Source organism: Epinephelus lanceolatus, chromosome 16 (genome assembly GCF_041903045.1).
Source record: "Epinephelus lanceolatus isolate andai-2023 chromosome 16, ASM4190304v1, whole genome shotgun sequence".
Taxonomy (NCBI): domain Eukaryota; kingdom Metazoa; phylum Chordata; class Actinopteri; order Perciformes; family Serranidae; genus Epinephelus; species Epinephelus lanceolatus.
This window is the reverse complement of record NC_135749.1, coordinates 624,504-646,825: the sequence shown is the minus strand read 5'-3', so window position 1 is coordinate 646,825 and position 22,322 is coordinate 624,504. Positions and strand designations below refer to the sequence as shown.

The 22,322-nt window shown below is 53.0% G+C and overlaps 1 protein-coding gene across 1 annotated transcript; it reads right to left on the bottom strand.

Moving 5' to 3' along the window:
- Positions 1 to 7,071: 7,071 nt before the first annotated feature.
- LOC144467359 (uncharacterized) lies at positions 7,072 to 9,313 on the bottom strand. Its single transcript, XM_078175796.1, has 3 exons — positions 9,036 to 9,313; positions 8,845 to 8,952; positions 7,072 to 7,228 (listed from the first exon to the last, which is right to left on the bottom strand). The coding sequence occupies exons 1-3, from the start codon at positions 9,141 to 9,143 to the stop codon at positions 7,115 to 7,117; spliced, it is 330 nt and encodes a 109-aa protein (XP_078031922.1). The 5' UTR covers positions 9,144 to 9,313; the 3' UTR covers positions 7,072 to 7,114.
- Between the last annotated feature and the right edge of the window lie 13,009 nt (positions 9,314 to 22,322).

Below are 22,322 nucleotides of genomic sequence, written 5' to 3'. Positions count from 1 at the left end.
ACTTCCGGGATAGCTTTTTCATAATAAAAGCGTTCCTTAGAAAATTGTTTCGTTCAGTTAGGTGTGAGTGATTAGGGGGCGGTATCAGGGCAACAGAGATTTAAATAAAAATTATCAGGACGCCACTGTTCCTCTGCAGGCCGCCATCTTCTCAAACATGAATGAATCAACTTTATTTTGAAGGCCAAAGTGCGTCACTTTCTGTTTCCTGCGACTGCTAACGCAGCCTTGAGATGTAAACGCAAACTGTGGCGTTGACTGCTACTACGGAACGCCGAAGGGACCAAAATGTCTAATTCGACGTCCGTCTTAAGACGTCAGATTTAAGATGACAGAAAATGCCGTGCTAACACGTCAGTTTAATTGGGTGCTACCACTTCGTGTATTTCTGAGGGGGGGCCCTTCTGAGGGCCTAAAGACAAGAATCTTTGCAAGAGAGAAAACACTCAGCCTCACGTTACCTGGAAGCCTTTGAACTGAGATTAATAAGAAATAATATTAATTAACGGTGACATTATGAACAGTGTGCATTTTTAGTAGGTCACTGGTTAGTGTGACACCAGTGGTGATTGCTCTAAGACTGCAAGGGAAGCTCAGCTTTCCCTAAAATGTCAAAAAATAAGTGGTCAAATATGTACGGTTGTGTTTACATTTCATTGACAAATTATGCGTTAGAACGCGTTCAACTTTTGTTCAGCATCAGCTACTTATCACAGGTCACTGACGCGACTTTCTTCTCATTCATTCCCGTAGCGTCACAGTGCATTAAACAGTGGAAGCTCAGCGTCCAAAGACTTCAATGGGGAAGCATAGAGTGGGTTGTTCTACTGCAGCGAAACTAGACAGTCATTGGATAAATGCTCAGTTTTGTCCCGCCCATCGGACGCTCAGCGTCTCTGGGGGTCTGTGGGGCAGTGGGCTGGCCTCGGCTGGCCTGGACGCTGGGCTTCTGCATGATGATTGGATGATCTGTCTGAGGCTGAATCCTTTTTTGATTGACAGCGAAATGAGCGAATCAGCGGTCTTGAAATATAAAACACCTCCGGAGCATTTTTCAAGTTTCATTCTGTTGTTCCGAGTTGATCTGGAGACTTTTCCAATCTTCTTAGTGACTTTTTGTTTGTTAAAAACGACTAGCGACAAATCTAGAATCTTTTTTTGTTGTTACTGGAGACTGTACTCGTGTTTGGAGACTCTGACTTCTGTCGCTCTGCAGTTACTGTCCCCAACGAGCAGTGGGTGCTGCTGTGAGCACCTCCACCGTCCCAAAGCACTCACAGGCGGTCACACTAGCCTCGCGCAGCAGCCCCAGAGGGTCGAATTTACGTATAAATAAACGGACACATTTTATGATGTAGGCCGAAAATGAGCTTCCCCTCCTTGAAAGACCAGCAGCCGCCACTGTGTGACACATAGGGTATTTATGTAGTGACATTATTTTATGCATATGATATCGATTGTGTTTCTTTACAGACACCATACAGATGCCCCCACACACACACACACATACTCAATGTAAAGCATAACTGATTTGAGTAAAAGCACGAGAGCAGATCTGGGTATATAAACGGTTGGTTCTAGTGAAGAGCAGCAACACCACCGTTTGTTTTCATTTATTCTTTCAGAATAAGACCATCCCTCGGTGTGACTTGTGGGTGCAACAGTTATCCTACTTGTTGAGAAAACAATAAGTGATGATGTCATCATCTAGGCTACCTGTAACAAAGGGCCCACGAGGCGGGCAGCACTGTGTGTGTGAGGATCATGTTCTTTTATTTCTCTAGTGCCTTCAACACCATAGCCTACAGCCCACACTGGGGAGACAAACTATAATCAGTGCAGGTGCCCCCCCCCCCTGGTGAATTGGATTACAGATGACTTGACTGGCAGACCACAGTACAATAGGCTTCACGACTGTCAGAGAAACTAGGCAGTAACACTTGAGCACCCCAAGGGACTGTGCTGTCTTCCTCACCATGATAAAAGTTGAATACATTCAGTAAATGTACGACCACAGTTGTTGACAAAGTTTCTGGATGCCATTCCTTGCTCTCCTCAGACATCACCAGCACACCCCCTTCATAGAAATGGACTGTCCCAAATACTAATCATAAGACACGTCACAGGTACGTAGGCAAAATGTACCCTCTACCAAGAGACCACATGACCACAACGAAGAAACACGTACAGCCCAACGCAACCTCTACATCAAAAGTGGGTGGAGCATGGAAGCCTTACATCAAAAGGGGGTGGGTATATTAATGCCAACCAATGGCAATGGACCAAACATCTTACGATGATAAAAACTGACCTTTTAACACGACATTTTCTGTCGTCTTAAGAGGTACACATTTGACGTCTTAAGACGGACGTTGAATTAGATGTTTTGGTCCATAGCCATCTTGGTACAGTGCTGCTCGCTCCTACGGCGCATTACGTCTACAGAGGAATCACGTGTTTGCACTATTAAAGTGATCATAAATCACTCAATTGTCAACATATGTCCATGCAGGTTGTTGGTTTCAAACGTCAGACAGATACAGACAGACAGACAGATACAGACAGACAGTTACAGACAGACAGACAGATACAGACAGACAGACAGACAGTTACAGACAGACAGACAGTTACAGACAGACAGACAGACAGACAGATACAGACAGACAGTTACAGACAGACAGACAGACAGACAGATACAGACAGACAGTTACAGACAGACAGACAGACAGACAGACAGATACAGACAGACAGTTACAGACAGACAGACAGACAGACAGATACAGACAGACAGTTACAGACAGACAGACAGATACAGACAGACAGACAGACAGTTACAGACAGACAGACAGACAGACAGTTACAGACAGACAGACAGACAGACAGATACAGACAGACAGTTACAGACAGACAGACAGACAGATACAGACAGACAGATACAGACAGACAGACAGACAGTTACAGACAGACAGACAGACAGATACAGACAGACAGACAGATACAGACAGACAGACAGACAGACAGTTACAGACAGACAGACAGACAGACAGTTACAGACAGACAGACAGACAGACAGATACAGACAGACAGTTACAGACAGACAGACAGACAGACAGATACAGACAGACAGTTACAGACAGACAGACAGACAGACAGTTACAGACAGACAGACAGACAGACAGACAGATACAGACAGACAGTTACAGACAGACAGACAGACAGACAGATACAGACAGACAGACAGACAGTTACAGACAGACAGACAGACAGTTACAGACAGACAGACAGACAGACAGATACAGACAGACAGTTACAGACAGACAGACAGACAGATACAGACAGACAGTTACAGACAGACAGACAGACAGATACAGACAGACAGTTACAGACAGACAGACAGACAGACAGACACATACAGACAGACAGTTACAGACAGACAGACAGATACAGACAGACATAGAACAAAAAGAACCCAGAAAACGTTCAAATGTGTTCAGGTCTTTATGTAGAGACTTGCTTGTAGGGTATATATTGCTATTATCATTATCAATTTGTTATTATTGCTATTATTACTGTAGGTCTAAAATCAGCTGTCTCTACCCTTTGTGAACAGCAGCCCGTCAGTCTGCAGGATCTTACAGGATCCATCACATGCTGTTATTTGTTTGAGTGTACATACTATTAACTGGTCACTCACTGCAGTCTAAGGTCTGTTTATAGATGAAATAACGTTGTATTTTAACCGAAATTGTGTCTCAAACGAGTTAATTCACCAGTAAGCAGCTGTCTAATACGTGGGATTGTCTGCTGTAAAACTGGCATTTTTGAAATGACCAAGCGTCCTGTGTCATAGCCACATCTGTGACGTTTTTAACTAATCGGTCGAAACTTCAGTGAATAATTCTAGGAGTACCTCTGACCTCTGTAGATGTACATGCACGACCACCTCTGCTGGTCCTGTATCAAAATGGCGGCGCTTTAGGCACGCCCCGCCACGGTCAATGCGGCGTCTGTGTATATATGTCTATGTATATATGTCTGTGTACATATGTCTGTGTATATATGTCTGTGTGTATATGTCTATGTATATATGTCTGTGTACATATGTCTGTGTATATATGTCTGTGTGTATATGTCTATGTATATATGTCTATGTATATATGTCTATGTATATATGTCTGTGTATATATGTCTGTGTGTATATGTCTATGTATATATGTCTATGTATATATGTCTGTGTACATATGTCTATGTATATATGTCTGTGTATATATGTCTGTGTATATATGTCTATGTATATATGTCTGTGTACATATGTCTATGTATATATGTCTGTGTACATATGTCTATGTATATATGTCTGTGTACATATGTCTGTGTGTATATGTCTATGTATATATGTCTGTGTACATATGTCTATGTATATATGTCTGTGTACATATGTCTGTGTATATATGTCTATGTATATATGTCTGTGTGTATATGTCTTTGTATATATGTCTATGTATATATGTCTGTGTATATATGTCTGTGTATATATGTCTATGTATATATGTCTGTGTATATATGTCTATGTATATATGTCTGTGTATATATGTCTGTGTATATATGTCTATGTATATATGTCTGTGTATATATGTCTGTGTACATATGTCTGTGTGTATATGTCTATGTATATATGTCTGTGTACATATGTCTATGTATATATGTCTGTGTATATATGTCTGTGTATATATGTCTATGTATATATGTCTGTGTATATATGTCTGTGTATATATGTCTATGTATATATGTCTGTGTACATATGTCTGTGTATATATGTCTGTGTATATATGTCTATGTACATATGTCTATGTATATATGTCTGTGTACATATGTCTGTGTATATATGTCTGTGTATATATGTCTGTGTATATATGTCTGTGTACATATGTCTGTGTATATATGTCTGTGTATATATGTCTATGTATATATGTCTGTGTATATATGTCTGTGTACATATGTCTGTGTGTATATGTCTATGTATATATGTCTATGTATATATGTCTGTGTATATATGTCTATGTATATATGTCTGTGTACATATGTCTATGTATATATGTCTGTGTACATATGTCTATGTATATGTCTGTGTACATATGTCTATGTATATATGTCTGTGTATATATGTCTATGTATATATGTCTGTGTACATATGTCTGTGTATATATGTCTGTGTGTATATGTCTGTGTATATATGTCTATGTATATATGTCTGTGTATATATGTCTATGTATATATGTCTGTGTATATATGTCTGTGTACATATGTCTATGTATATATGTCTGTGTACATATGTCTATGTATATATGTCTGTGTATATATGTCTGTGTACATATGTCTATGTATATATGTCTATGTATATATGTCTGTGTACATATGTCTATGTATATATGTCTGTGTACATATGTCTATGTATATATGTCTGTGTATATATGTCTGTGTGTATATGTCTGTGTATATATGTCTATGTATATATGTCTGTGTACATATGTCTATGTATATATGTCTGTGTGTATATGTCTGTGTATATATGTCTATGTATATATGTCTGTGTACATATGTCTATGTATATATGTCTGTATACATATGTCTATGTATATATGTCTGTGCATATATGTCTGTGTATATATGTCTGTATACATATGTCTATGTATATATGTCTGTGCATATATGTCTGTGTATATATGTCTGTGTACATATGTCTATGTATATACAGTCAGGTCCATAATTATTTGGACAATGATACAGTTGTCATCATTTTGGCTCTGTACACCACCACAGTGGGTTTTATATGAAACAATGAATACCTGCTTAAAGTGCAGACTCTCAGCTTTCATTTAAGGCTTTTTTCAAAAATGTAGTATGAACCATGTAGGAATAACAACCATTTCCTCACACAGTCCCCCGACTTTAAGGGCTCATAAGTATTTGGACAAACTAACATAATCATCAATTAAACAGTCAGTTTTAATACTTGGTTGCAAATCCTTTACAGTCAATGACTGCCTGAAGTGTTGGACACATAGGCATCATCAGATGCTGGGTTTCTTCCCTGGTGATGCTCTGCCAGCCCTTTACTGCAGCCGTCTGCACTTCCTGCTTGTGTTTTGGGTGTTTTGCCCTCAGTTTTGGCTTCAGCAAGAGAAACGCATGCTCAGTTGGATTCAGGTCAGATGATATGACTTGGCCATTGCACAACATTCCACTTCTTTGCCTTAAAAATGTCTTTGGTTGCTTTTGCAATATGCTTCAGGTCATTGTCCATCTGCACTGTGAAGCATCGTCCAATGAGTTTTGAAGCATTTAATTGAATCTGAGCAGATAATGGTGCCCCAAACACTTCAGCTTTCATCCTATATATTCATATATGTCTGTGTACATATGTCTATGTATATATGTCTGTGTACATATGTCTATGTATATGTCTATGTATATATGTCTGTGTACATATGTCTATGTATATGTCTATGTATATATGTCTGTGTACATATGTCTATGTATATATGTCTGTGTACATATGTCTATGTATATGTCTATGTATATATGTCTGTGTACATATGTCTATGTATATATGTCTGTGTACATATGTCTATGTATATGTCTATGTATATATGTCTGTGTACATGTCTATGTATATGTCTATGTATATATGTCTATGTATATGTCTATGTATATATGTCTGTGTACATATGTCTATGTATATGTCTATGTATATATGTCTGTGTACATATGTCTATGTATATATGTCTGTGTACATATGTCTATGTATATGTCTATGTATATATGTCTGTGTACATGTCTATGTATATGTCTGTGCATATATGTCTGTGTATATATCTGTGTACATATGTCTATGTATATATGTCTGTGCATATATGTCTATGAGGGGCCGTACAAGCCATAATTCATACTATGGGATGGACAGTCGTCAAACATGGCTCTGCCATCAGAGACGTTTTTTTTTTTTTAAAATAAAATTCATTTCGAGCTCTACAGATACGATGTGACAACAGCAAAAACAACAAAAGAAAAACAGATGCAACATAATTTAATTGATTGTGAACTGCTGCAGTGATCACAGACTATGGACAAAGACATGTGGACACCTGGAGCCCCGCGGACAGAGACACACCTGGCCAGACCTAGTCCTCTGACTCCGCCCCCTCCAACAGAACTTCTCCTGGTTACACTGAGAGAGACAGAGAGAGAGAGAGAGACAGAACGAGACAGACAGTGAGAGAGAGACAGTGCGAGAGAGAGAGAGAAAGACAGACAGTGAGAGAGAGAGAGAGAGAGAGAGAGAGAGAGAGACAGAGGCAGTGAGAGAGACAGAGACAGTGAGAGAGAGAGAAGGACAGAGACAAAGACAGACAGAGACAAAGACAGACAGAGACAGCAGGTCTCTTATTAACACCTCACTCCCTACACTTCACTTCCTCCACCTCGCTTCCTCCGCCATGCTCCCTACACCTCACTTTCTACACCTCACTCCCTACACTTCACTTCCTCCACCTCGCTTCCTCCACCATGCTCCCTACACCTCACTCTCTACACCTCACTCCCTACACTTCACTTCCTCCACCTCGCTTCCTCCACCATGCTCCCTACACCTCACTCTCTACACCTCACTCCCTGCACCTCACTCCCTACACTTCACTTCCTACACCTCACTCCCTACACCTCACTCCCTACACTTCACTTCCTCCACCTCGCTTCCTCCACTATGCTCCCTACACCTCACTCTCTACACCTCACGCCCTACACCTCACTCCCTACACTTCACTTCCTACACCTCGCTTCCTCCACCATGCTCCCTACACCTCACTCTCTACACCTCACTCCCTACACTTCACTTTCTCCACCTCGCTTCCTCCACCATGCTCCCTACACCTCACTCTCTACACCTCACTCCCTACACCTCACTCCCTACACTTCACTTCCTACACCTCGCTTCCTCCACCATGCTCCCTACACCTCACTCTCTACACCTCACTCCCTACACTTCACTTCCTCCACCTCACTTCCTCCACCATGCTCCCTACACCTCACTCCCTACACTTCACTCCCTACACTTCACTCCCTACACTTCACTTCCTACACCTCGCTTCCTACACCTCACTCCCTACACTTCACTCTATACACCTCACTCCCTACACTTCACTTCCTACACCTTGCTTCCTCCACCATGCTCCCTGCACCTCACTCCCTACACCTCACTCCCTACACTTCACTCCCTACACCTTGCTCCCTACACCTCACTCCCTACACTTCACTTCCTACACCTTGCTTCCTCCACCATGCTCCCTGCACCTCACTCCCTACACCTCACTCCCTACACTTCACTCCCTGCACCTCACTCCCTACACCTCACTCCCTACACTTCACTCCCTACACCTCACTCCCTACACCTCACTCCCTATACTTCACTCCCTACACCTCACTCCCTACACTTCACTCCCTACACCTCACTCCCTACACCTCACTCCCTACACTTCACTCCCTACACCTCACTCCCTATACTTCACTCCCTACACTTCACTCCCTACACCTCACTCCCTACACCTCACTCCCTACACTTCACTCCCTACACCTCACTCCCTATACTTCACTCCCTACACCTCACTCCCTACACTTCACTCCCTACACCTCACTCCCTACACTTCACTCCCTACACCTCACTCCCTACACCTCACTCCCTATACTTCACTCCCTACACCTCACTCCCTATACTTCACTCCCTACACCTTGCTCCCTCTGCCTCTGCTTCTTGTCCACCTGATGACGTCACATCCTGTCTGTGTTTACCAGGACGGTGACTCTGCGTCTCTTCAGCCGTCGACAGAGTCCAGGAAGTCGACTGGGTCCATTCTTTCTGTTCAGAGCGGTGACGCTGTCTGACTGTGAAACTTCAAACTGACGGACAGACGGACAGCCATAAATATTTATTGATGACATCATCACAGGACAAACTTCCTCCCAGCATGCACCTGTCCTACCTGCAGCTGAGGGGACGCTGGCGTGAAGACGGGCAGACTGCAGTCAACTCTCTGCAGATGGACGCAGCAGATCAGCAGCAAGAACACGGCGCACGCTGTCGGCTTCATCAATCAATCAATCAGTCAATCTAACAATCAGTCAATCAATCAATCAATCACGTACTTGTCTCTTCTTCTTCTCCTGTGTGAATAACAGCAGCAAAACTCAGAGACTCACCAAGAGACCATAATCCTCTTACTCTGGTTTACAGGTCACATGACCAGGTGATGACATCACACTGATCTCCTCCAGTCTTCTCTGAATGGGATACACACACTGCGATATACACACTGAGGACCCCTGTGGGACCTGACATTGGCCCCTGTGGGCCCTGACATTGACCCCTGTGGGACCTGACACTGACCCCTGTGGGCCCTGACACTGACCCCTGTGGGCCCTGACATTGACCCCTGTGGGACCTGACATTGACCCCTGTGGGCCCTGACACTGACCCCTGTGGGCCCTGACACTAACCCCTGTGGGACCTGACACTGACCCCTGTGGGACCTGACACTGACCCCTGTGGGCCCTGACACTGACCCCTGTGGGCCCTGACACTAACCCCTGTGGGCCCTGACATTGACCCCTGTGGGCCCTGACATTGACCCCTGTGGGACCTGACATTGACCCCTGTGGGCCCTGACACTAACCCCTGTGGGCCCTGACATTGACCCCTGTGGGACCTGACATTGACCCCTGTGGGACCTGACATTGACCCCTGTGGGCCCTGACATTGACCCCTGTGGGACCTGACACTGACCCCTGTGTGACTTGACACTGACCCCTGTGGGACCTGACATTGACCCCTGTGGGCCCTGACACTGACCCCTGTGGGCCCTGACACTGACCCCTGTGTGACTTGACATTGACCCCTGTGGGCCCTGACACTAACCCCTGTGGGCCCTGACATTGACCCCTGTGGGCCCTGACACTGACCCCTGTGTGACTTGACACTGACCCCTGTGGGACCTGACATTGACCCCTGTGGGACCTGACATTGGCCCCTGTGGGCCCTGACATTGGCCCCTGTGGGACCTGACATTGGCCCCTGTGGGCCCTGACACTGACCCCTGTGGGCCCTGACATTGACCCCTGTGGGACCTGACATTGACCCCTGTGGGACCTGACATTGACCCCTGTGGGACCTGACATTGGCCCCTGTGGGCCCTGACATTGGCCCCTGTGGGCCCTGACATTGGCCCCTGTGGGACCTGACATTGACCCCTGTGGGCCCTGACACTGACCCCTGTGGGCCCTGACACTGACCCCTGTGGGACCTGACACTGACCCCTGTGGGCCCTGACACTAACCCCTGTGGGACCTGACACTAACCCCTGTGGGCCCTGACATTGACCCCTGTGGGACCTGACATTGACCCCTGTGGGCCCTGACACTGACCCCTGTGGGACCTGACACTGACCCCTGTGGGCCCTGACACTAACCCCTGTGGGACCTGACACTAACCCCTGTGGGCCCTGACATTGACCCCTGTGGGACCTGACATTGACCCCTGTGGGACCTGACACTGACCCCTGTGGGACCTGACACTGACCCCTGTGGGCCCTGACACTGACCCCTGTGGGCCCTGACACTAACCCCTGTGGGCCCTGACATTGACCCCTGTGGGCCCTGACATTGACCCCTGTGGGACCTGACACTGACCCCTGTGGGCCCTGACACTGACCCCTGTGGGCCCTGACATTGACCCCTGTGGGACCTGACATTGACCCCTGTGGGCCCTGACACTGACCCCTGTGGGCCCTGACACTAACCCCTGTGGGACCTGACACTGACCCCTGTGGGACCTGACACTGACCCCTGTGGGCCCTGACACTGACCCCTGTGGGCCCTGACACTAACCCCTGTGGGCCCTGACATTGACCCCTGTGGGCCCTGACATTGACCCCTGTGGGACCTGACATTGACCCCTGTGGGCCCTGACACTAACCCCTGTGGGCCCTGACATTGACCCCTGTGGGACCTGACATTGACCCCTGTGGGACCTGACATTGACCCCTGTGGGCCCTGACATTGACCCCTGTGGGACCTGACACTGACCCCTGTGTGACTTGACACTGACCCCTGTGGGACCTGACATTGACCCCTGTGGGCCCTGACACTGACCCCTGTGGGCCCTGACACTGACCCCTGTGTGACTTGACATTGACCCCTGTGGGCCCTGACACTAACCCCTGTGGGCCCTGACATTGACCCCTGTGGGCCCTGACACTGACCCCTGTGTGACTTGACACTGACCCCTGTGGGACCTGACATTGACCCCTGTGGGACCTGACATTGGCCCCTGTGGGCCCTGACATTGGCCCCTGTGGGACCTGACATTGGCCCCTGTGGGCCCTGACACTGACCCCTGTGGGCCCTGACATTGACCCCTGTGGGACCTGACATTGACCCCTGTGGGACCTGACATTGACCCCTGTGGGACCTGACATTGGCCCCTGTGGGCCCTGACATTGGCCCCTGTGGGCCCTGACATTGGCCCCTGTGGGACCTGACATTGACCCCTGTGGGCCCTGACACTGACCCCTGTGGGCCCTGACACTGACCCCTGTGGGACCTGACACTGACCCCTGTGGGCCCTGACACTAACCCCTGTGGGACCTGACACTAACCCCTGTGGGCCCTGACATTGACCCCTGTGGGACCTGACATTGACCCCTGTGGGCCCTGACACTGACCCCTGTGGGACCTGACACTGACCCCTGTGGGCCCTGACACTAACCCCTGTGGGACCTGACACTAACCCCTGTGGGCCCTGACATTGACCCCTGTGGGACCTGACATTGACCCCTGTGGGACCTGACACTGACCCCTGTGGGACCTGACACTGACCCCTGTGGGCCCTGACACTGACCCCTGTGGGCCCTGACACTAACCCCTGTGGGCCCTGACATTGACCCCTGTGGGCCCTGACATTGACCCCTGTGGGACCTGACACTGACCCCTGTGGGCCCTGACACTGACCCCTGTGGGACCTGACACTGACCCCTGTGGGCCCTGACATTGACCCCTGTGGGACCTGACATTGACCCCTGTGGGCCCTGACATTGACCCCTGTGGGACCTGACATTGACCCCTGTGGGACCTGACATTGGCCCCTGTGGGCCCTGACATTGGCCCCTGTGGGACCTGACATTGGCCCCTGTGGGCCCTGACATTGGCCCCTGTGGGACCTGACATTGACCCCTGTGGGCCCTGACACTGACCCCTGTGGGCCCTGACACTGACCCCTGTGGGACCTGACACTGACCCCTGTGGGCCCTGACACTGACCCCTGTGGGCCCTGACACTGACCCCTGTGGGACCTGACATTGACCCCTGTGTGACCTGACACTGACCCCTGTGGGCCCTGACACTGACCCCTGTGGGCCCTGACACTGACCCCTGTGTGACTTGACATTGACCCCTGTGGGCCCTGACACTAACCCCTGTGGGCCCTGACATTGACCCCTGTGGGCCCTGACACTGACCCCTGTGTGACTTGACACTGACCCCTGTGGGACCTGACATTGACCCCTGTGGGACCTGACATTGGCCCCTGTGGGCCCTGACATTGGCCCCTGTGGGACCTGACATTGGCCCCTGTGGGCCCTGACACTGACCCCTGTGGGCCCTGACATTGACCCCTGTGGGACCTGACATTGACCCCTGTGGGACCTGACATTGGCCCCTGTGGGCCCTGACATTGGCCCCTGTGGGCCCTGACATTGGCCCCTGTGGGACCTGACATTGACCCCTGTGGGCCCTGACACTGACCCCTGTGGGCCCTGACACTGACCCCTGTGGGACCTGACACTGACCCCTGTGGGCCCTGACACTAACCCCTGTGGGACCTGACACTAACCCCTGTGGGCCCTGACATTGACCCCTGTGGGCCCTGACACTAACCCCTGTGGGCCCTGACATTGACCCCTGTGGGACCTGACATTGACCCCTGTGGGCCCTGACATTGACCCCTGTGGGCCCTGACACTGACCCCTGTGTGACTTGACACTGACCCCTGTGGGACCTGACATTGACCCCTGTGGGCCCTGACACTGACCCCTGTGGGCCCTGACACTGACCCCTGTGTGACTTGACATTGACCCCTGTGGGCCCTGACACTAACCCCTGTGGGCCCTGACATTGACCCCTGTGGGCCCTGACACTGACCCCTGTGTGACTTGACACTGACCCCTGTGGGACCTGACATTGACCCCTGTGGGCCCTGACACTGACCCCTGTGGGCCCTGACACTGACCCCTGTGGGACCTGACACTGACCCCTGTGGGCCCTGACACTAACCCCTGTGGGACCTGACACTAACCCCTGTGGGCCCTGACATTGACCCCTGTGGGACCTGACATTGACCCCTGTGGGCCCTGACACTGACCCCTGTGGGACCTGACACTGACCCCTGTGGGCCCTGACACTAACCCCTGTGGGACCTGACACTAACCCCTGTGGGCCCTGACATTGACCCCTGTGGGACCTGACATTGACCCCTGTGGGACCTGACACTGACCCCTGTGGGACCTGACACTGACCCCTGTGGGCCCTGACACTGACCCCTGTGGGCCCTGACACTAACCCCTGTGGGCCCTGACATTGACCCCTGTGGGCCCTGACATTGACCCCTGTGGGACCTGACACTGACCCCTGTGGGCCCTGACACTGACCCCTGTGGGACCTGACACTGACCCCTGTGGGCCCTGACATTGACCCCTGTGGGACCTGACATTGACCCCTGTGGGCCCTGACATTGACCCCTGTGGGACCTGACATTGACCCCTGTGGGACCTGACATTGGCCCCTGTGGGCCCTGACATTGGCCCCTGTGGGACCTGACATTGGCCCCTGTGGGCCCTGACATTGGCCCCTGTGGGACCTGACATTGACCCCTGTGGGCCCTGACACTGACCCCTGTGGGCCCTGACACTGACCCCTGTGGGACCTGACACTGACCCCTGTGGGCCCTGACACTGACCCCTGTGGGCCCTGACACTGACCCCTGTGGGACCTGACATTGACCCCTGTGTGACCTGACACTGACCCCTGTGGGCCCTGACACTGACCCCTGTGGGCCCTGACACTGACCCCTGTGTGACTTGACATTGACCCCTGTGGGCCCTGACACTAACCCCTGTGGGCCCTGACATTGACCCCTGTGGGCCCTGACATTGACCCCTGTGGGACCTGACACTGACCCCTGTGGGCCCTGACACTGACCCCTGTGGGACCTGACACTGACCCCTGTGGGCCCTGACATTGACCCCTGTGGGACCTGACATTGACCCCTGTGGGCCCTGACATTGACCCCTGTGGGACCTGACATTGACCCCTGTGGGACCTGACATTGGCCCCTGTGGGCCCTGACATTGGCCCCTGTGGGACCTGACATTGGCCCCTGTGGGCCCTGACATTGGCCCCTGTGGGACCTGACATTGACCCCTGTGGGCCCTGACACTGACCCCTGTGGGCCCTGACACTGACCCCTGTGGGACCTGACACTGACCCCTGTGGGCCCTGACACTGACCCCTGTGGGCCCTGACACTGACCCCTGTGGGACCTGACATTGACCCCTGTGTGACCTGACACTGACCCCTGTGGGCCCTGACACTGACCCCTGTGGGCCCTGACACTGACCCCTGTGTGACTTGACATTGACCCCTGTGGGCCCTGACACTAACCCCTGTGGGCCCTGACATTGACCCCTGTGGGCCCTGACACTGACCCCTGTGTGACTTGACACTGACCCCTGTGGGACCTGACATTGACCCCTGTGGGACCTGACATTGGCCCCTGTGGGCCCTGACATTGGCCCCTGTGGGACCTGACATTGGCCCCTGTGGGCCCTGACACTGACCCCTGTGGGCCCTGACATTGACCCCTGTGGGACCTGACATTGACCCCTGTGGGACCTGACATTGGCCCCTGTGGGCCCTGACATTGGCCCCTGTGGGCCCTGACATTGGCCCCTGTGGGACCTGACATTGACCCCTGTGGGCCCTGACACTGACCCCTGTGGGCCCTGACACTGACCCCTGTGGGACCTGACACTGACCCCTGTGGGCCCTGACACTAACCCCTGTGGGACCTGACACTAACCCCTGTGGGCCCTGACATTGACCCCTGTGGGACCTGACATTGACCCCTGTGGGACCTGACACTGACCCCTGTGGGACCTGACACTGACCCCTGTGGGCCCTGACACTAACCCCTGTGGGACCTGACACTAACCCCTGTGGGCCCTGACATTGACCCCTGTGGGACCTGACATTGACCCCTGTGGGACCTGACACTGACCCCTGTGGGACCTGACACTGACCCCTGTGGGCCCTGACACTGACCCCTGTGGGCCCTGACACTAACCCCTGTGGGCCCTGACATTGACCCCTGTGGGCCCTGACATTGACCCCTGTGGGACCTGACACTGACCCCTGTGGGCCCTGACACTGACCCCTGTGGGACCTGACATTGACCCCTGTGTGACCTGACACTGACCCCTGTGGGCCCTGACACTGACCCCTGTGGGCCCTGACACTAACCCCTGTGGGCCCTGACACTGACCCCTGTGGGCCCTGACATTGACCCCTGTGGGACCTGACATTGACCCCTGTGGGCCCTGACACTGACCCCTGTGGGCCCTGACACTAACCCCTGTGGGACCTGACACTGACCCCTGTGGGACCTGACACTGACCCCTGTGGGCCCTGACACTGACCCCTGTGGGCCCTGACACTAACCCCTGTGGGCCCTGACATTGACCCCTGTGGGACCTGACATTGACCCCTGTGGGCCCTGACATTGACCCCTGTGGGCCCTGACACTGACCCCTGTGTGACTTGACACTGACCCCTGTGGGACCTGACATTGACCCCTGTGGGCCCTGACACTGACCCCTGTGGGCCCTGACACTGACCCCTGTGTGACTTGACATTGACCCCTGTGGGCCCTGACACTAACCCCTGTGGGCCCTGACATTGACCCCTGTGGGCCCTGACACTGACCCCTGTGTGACTTGACACTGACCCCTGTGGGACCTGACATTGACCCCTGTGGGCCCTGACACTGACCCCTGTGGGCCCTGACACTGACCCCTGTGGGACCTGACATTGACCCCTGTGGGCCCTGACACTGACCCCTGTGGGACCTGACACTGACCCCTGTGGGCCCTGACACTAACCCCTGTGGGACCTGACACTAACCCCTGTGGGCCCTGACATTGACCCCTGTGGGACCTGACATTGACCCCTGTGGGACCTGACACTGACCCCTGTGGGACCTGACACTGACCCCTGTGGGCCCTGACACTGACCCCTGTGGGCCCTGACACTAACCCCTGTGGGCCCTGACATTGACCCCTGTGGGCCCTGACATTGACCCCTGTGGGACCTGACACTGACCCCTGTGGGCCCTGACACTGACCCCTGTGGGACCTGACATTGACCCCTGTGTGACCTGACACTGACCCCTGTGGGCCCTGACACTGACCCCTGTGGGCCCTGACACTAACCCCTGTGGGCCCTGACACTGACCCCTGTGGGCCCTGACATTGACCCCTGTGGGACCTGACATTGACCCCTGTGGGCCCTGACACTGACCCCTGTGGGCCCTGACACTAACCCCTGTGGGACCTGACACTGACCCCTGTGGGACCTGACACTGACCCCTGTGGGCCCTGACACTGACCCCTGTGGGCCCTGACACTAACCCCTGTGGGCCCTGACATTGACCCCTGTGGGACCTGACATTGACCCCTGTGGGCCCTGACATTGACCCCTGTGGGCCCTGACACTGACCCCTGTGTGACTTGACACTGACCCCTGTGGGACCTGACATTGACCCCTGTGGGCCCTGACACTGACCCCTGTGGGCCCTGACACTGACCCCTGTGTGACTTGACATTGACCCCTGTGGGCCCTGACACTAACCCCTGTGGGCCCTGACATTGACCCCTGTGGGCCCTGACACTGACCCCTGTGTGACTTGACACTGACCCCTGTGGGACCTGACATTGACCCCTGTGGGCCCTGACACTGACCCCTGTGGGCCCTGACACTGACCCCTGTGGGACCTGACACTGACCCCTGTGGGCCCTGACACTAACCCCTGTGGGACCTGACACTAACCCCTGTGGGCCCTGACATTGACCCCTGTGGGACCTGACATTGACCCCTGTGGGCCCTGACACTGACCCCTGTGGGACCTGACACTGACCCCTGTGGGCCCTGACACTAACCCCTGTGGGACCTGACACTAACCCCTGTGGGCCCTGACATTGACCCCTGTGGGACCTGACATTGACCCCTGTGGGACCTGACACTGACCCCTGTGGGACCTGACACTGACCCCTGTGGGCCCTGACACTGACCCCTGTGGGCCCTGACACTAACCCCTGTGGGCCCTGACATTGACCCCTGTGGGCCCTGACATTGACCCCTGTGGGACCTGACACTGACCCCTGTGGGCCCTGACACTGACCCCTGTGGGACCTGACACTGACCCCTGTGGGCCCTGACATTGACCCCTGTGGGACCTGACATTGACCCCTGTGGGCCCTGACATTGACCCCTGTGGGACCTGACATTGACCCCTGTGGGACCTGACATTGGCCCCTGTGGGCCCTGACATTGGCCCCTGTGGGACCTGACATTGGCCCCTGTGGGCCCTGACATTGGCCCCTGTGGGACCTGACATTGACCCCTGTGGGCCCTGACACTGACCCCTGTGGGCCCTGACACTGACCCCTGTGGGACCTGACACTGACCCCTGTGGGCCCTGACACTGACCCCTGTGGGCCCTGACACTGACCCCTGTGGGACCTGACATTGACCCCTGTGTGACCTGACACTGACCCCTGTGGGCCCTGACACTGACCCCTGTGGGCCCTGACACTGACCCCTGTGTGACTTGACATTGACCCCTGTGGGCCCTGACACTAACCCCTGTGGGCCCTGACATTGACCCCTGTGGGCCCTGACACTGACCCCTGTGTGACTTGACACTGACCCCTGTGGGACCTGACATTGACCCCTGTGGGACCTGACATTGGCCCCTGTGGGCCCTGACATTGGCCCCTGTGGGACCTGACATTGGCCCCTGTGGGCCCTGACACTGACCCCTGTGGGCCCTGACATTGACCCCTGTGGGACCTGACATTGACCCCTGTGGGACCTGACATTGACCCCTGTGGGACCTGACATTGGCCCCTGTGGGCCCTGACATTGGCCCCTGTGGGCCCTGACATTGGCCCCTGTGGGACCTGACATTGACCCCTGTGGGCCCTGACACTGACCCCTGTGGGCCCTGACACTGACCCCTGTGGGACCTGACACTGACCCCTGTGGGCCCTGACACTAACCCCTGTGGGACCTGACACTAACCCCTGTGGGCCCTGACATTGACCCCTGTGGGACCTGACATTGACCCCTGTGGGCCCTGACACTGACCCCTGTGGGACCTGACACTGACCCCTGTGGGCCCTGACACTAACCCCTGTGGGACCTGACACTAACCCCTGTGGGCCCTGACATTGACCCCTGTGGGACCTGACATTGACCCCTGTGGGACCTGACACTGACCCCTGTGGGACCTGACACTGACCCCTGTGGGCCCTGACACTGACCCCTGTGGGCCCTGACACTAACCCCTGTGGGCCCTGACATTGACCCCTGTGGGCCCTGACATTGACCCCTGTGGGACCTGACACTGACCCCTGTGGGCCCTGACACTGACCCCTGTGGGACCTGACATTGACCCCTGTGTGACCTGACACTGACCCCTGTGGGCCCTGACACTGACCCCTGTGGGCCCTGACACTAACCCCTGTGGGCCCTGACACTGACCCCTGTGGGCCCTGACATTGACCCCTGTGGGACCTGACATTGACCCCTGTGGGCCCTGACACTGACCCCTGTGGGCCCTGACACTAACCCCTGTGGGACCTGACACTGACCCCTGTGGGACCTGACACTGACCCCTGTGGGCCCTGACACTGACCCCTGTGGGCCCTGACACTAACCCCTGTGGGCCCTGACATTGACCCCTGTGGGACCTGACATTGACCCCTGTGGGCCCTGACATTGACCCCTGTGGGCCCTGACACTGACCCCTGTGTGACTTGACACTGACCCCTGTGGGACCTGACATTGACCCCTGTGGGCCCTGACACTGACCCCTGTGGGCCCTGACACTGACCCCTGTGTGACTTGACATTGACCCCTGTGGGCCCTGACACTAACCCCTGTGGGCCCTGACATTGACCCCTGTGGGCCCTGACACTGACCCCTGTGTGACTTGACACTGACCCCTGTGGGACCTGACATTGACCCCTGTGGGACCTGACATTGGCCCCTGTGGGCCCTGACATTGGCCCCTGTGGGACCTGACATTGGCCCCTGTGGGCCCTGACACTGACCCCTGTGGGCCCTGACATTGACCCCTGTGGGACCTGACATTGACCCCTGTGGGACCTGACATTGGCCCCTGTGGGCCCTGACATTGGCCCCTGTGGGACCTGACATTGGCCCCTGTGGGCCCTGACATTGGCCCCTGTGGGACCTGACATTGACCCCTGTGGGCCCTGACACTGACCCCTGTGGGCCCTGACACTGACCCCTGTGGGACCTGACACTGACCCCTGTGGGCCCTGACACTAACCCCTGTGGGACCTGACACTAACCCCTGTGGGCCCTGACATTGACCCCTGTGGGACCTGACATTGACCCCTGTGGGCCCTGACACTGACCCCTGTGGGACCTGACACTGACCCCTGTGGGCCCTGACACTAACCCCTGTGGGACCTGACACTAACCCCTGTGGGCCCTGACATTGACCCCTGTGGGACCTGACATTGACCCCTGTGGGACCTGACACTGACCCCTGTGGGACCTGACACTGACCCCTGTGGGCCCTGACACTGACCCCTGTGGGCCCTGACACTAACCCCTGTGGGCCCTGACATTGACCCCTGTGGGCCCTGACATTGACCCCTGTGGGACCTGACACTGACCCCTGTGGGCCCTGACACTGACCCCTGTGGGACCTGACATTGACCCCTGTGTGACCTGACACTGACCCCTGTGGGCCCTGACACTGACCCCTGTGGGCCCTGACACTAACCCCTGTGGGCCCTGACACTGACCCCTGTGGGCCCTGACACTAACCCCTGTGGGCCCTGACACTAACCCCTGTGTGACCTGACACTGACCCCTGTGGGCCCTGACACTGACCCCTGTGGGCCCTGACACTAACCCCTGTGGGACCTGACACTGACCCCTGTGGGACCTGACACTGACCCCTGTGGGACCTGACACTGACCCCTGTGGGCCCTGACACTAACCCCTGTGGGACCTGACACTGACCCCTGTGGGCCCTGACACTGACCCCTGTGGGACCTGACACTGACCCCTGTGGGACCTGACACTGACCCCTGTGGGCCCTGACACTAACCCCTGTGGGACCTGACACTGACCCCTGTGGGCCCTGACACTAACCCCTGTGGGACCTGACACTGACCCCTGTGGGCCCTGACACTGACCCCTGTGGGACCTGACACTGACCCCTGTGGGCCCTGACACTGATCCCTGTGGGCCCTGACATTGACCCCTGTGGGCCCTGACACTGACCCCTGTGGGACCTGACACTGACCCCTGTGGGACCTGACACTGATCCCTGTGGGCCCTGACATTGACCCCTGTGGGCCCTGACACTGACCCCTGTGGGCCCTGACACTGACCCCTGTGGGACCTGACACTGACCCCTGTGGGCCCTGACACTGATCCCTGTGGGCCCTGACACTGACCCCTGTGGGACCTGACACTGACCCCTGTGGGCCCTGACATTGACCCCTGTGGGACCTGACATTGACCCCTGTGTGACTTGACACTGACCCCTGTGGGCCCTGACATTGACCCCTGTGGGCCCTGACATTGACCCCTGTGGGCCCTGACATTGACCCCTGTAGGCCCTGACATTGACCCCTGTGGGACCTGACATTGACCCCTGTGGGACGCTTCTTATGACCTGTCTCTGCCTCTGGTGACCAGTTTGAATTTTGTCATCAGGAATCGTGTCCTTCTGACAATGTCTGCGTTTTCCTTTGTCAGATATTCGTTCACAGACACGTCAGATTCCTTCGGCTCTGTCTTCGTCTACGCAGCGTGTTATTTTGGCCAGTTTGTCACAGCTGCTTTCTGAAGGAAGAGGATGGCGAGCCTCCATGTCAGTGTTTTTTTAATTTTTTTTATTTCTTGGGGAGGCATTTTCAGCCTTTAATGGACAGACAAGTGTGAAGGGGGCAGAGAGAGGGAGTGACATGCAGCAAAGGGCCACAGGTCGTCTTTAGAGCTCCATTATTAGCTTCTACTGTTTGGACACAGGAAGTCCAGTGATGTCTTTGTGTCCTCCACCTCCTCCCCAGAGACACTACCTCGCTCCACATGTCTCGCCTCACTTGTTTGTTTTTAAAATCAGCAACAAAACAAACATAACAATAAACAGTTAATATAAAAACTGCGACCACAGAAATGTAAACAGTACGGCTACGCTAGCTAACCATGCTAACAGCATCCATGCTAACAGCCCGCTCGATGTCGCTGTCCCAGCAGTGGTCAGATGTCTCAATATGAGTTGATGATGTCCACGATCAAAAACAGTCGTCTTGTCCAGAAAAAATAAAGTAAAATAAAAGAACAACACAAAATAAAATAATAGATAATAAAAGATTTTAAAAATTGTTTTAAAAAAATATGGAAAAATTAAAGAATTATTATTATTACTCTTTAATTGAATGAATGAATTAAAGTTGAATTATGAAAAACACACATTTTATACCAACAACCATCATCAACACAGAAAACAAAATGGAGTCACAGTTGTGTGATCATGTGACACCTGGTTAACATCAGGATCATCATCAGAGTTTTAATTTGATTTAATTTCATCAAAATATTTTTGTTCCTGTTTCATTTATTTATGGAAAAAACCTATGTAATTATAATTGTTTAATGTTGTCTGACAACATTTAAATAAAGTTGATACGAGTGCCGAGCGTCAGAAACTCTCAGGTAAAAATTAAATATTATCTCAACGCAAACAGCTCTGTGAAATTTAGCCCTTTGAAACCTGGAGTGACGTTTCTGCTGCTGTCACAAGGATTTAACCCTTTAAACTCTGTCGCTGCAACTTCTTTAAAAAACATGAGGAAAAAGGCAACGAGCAACCTGAAATGTTCCAAATCTTAGAA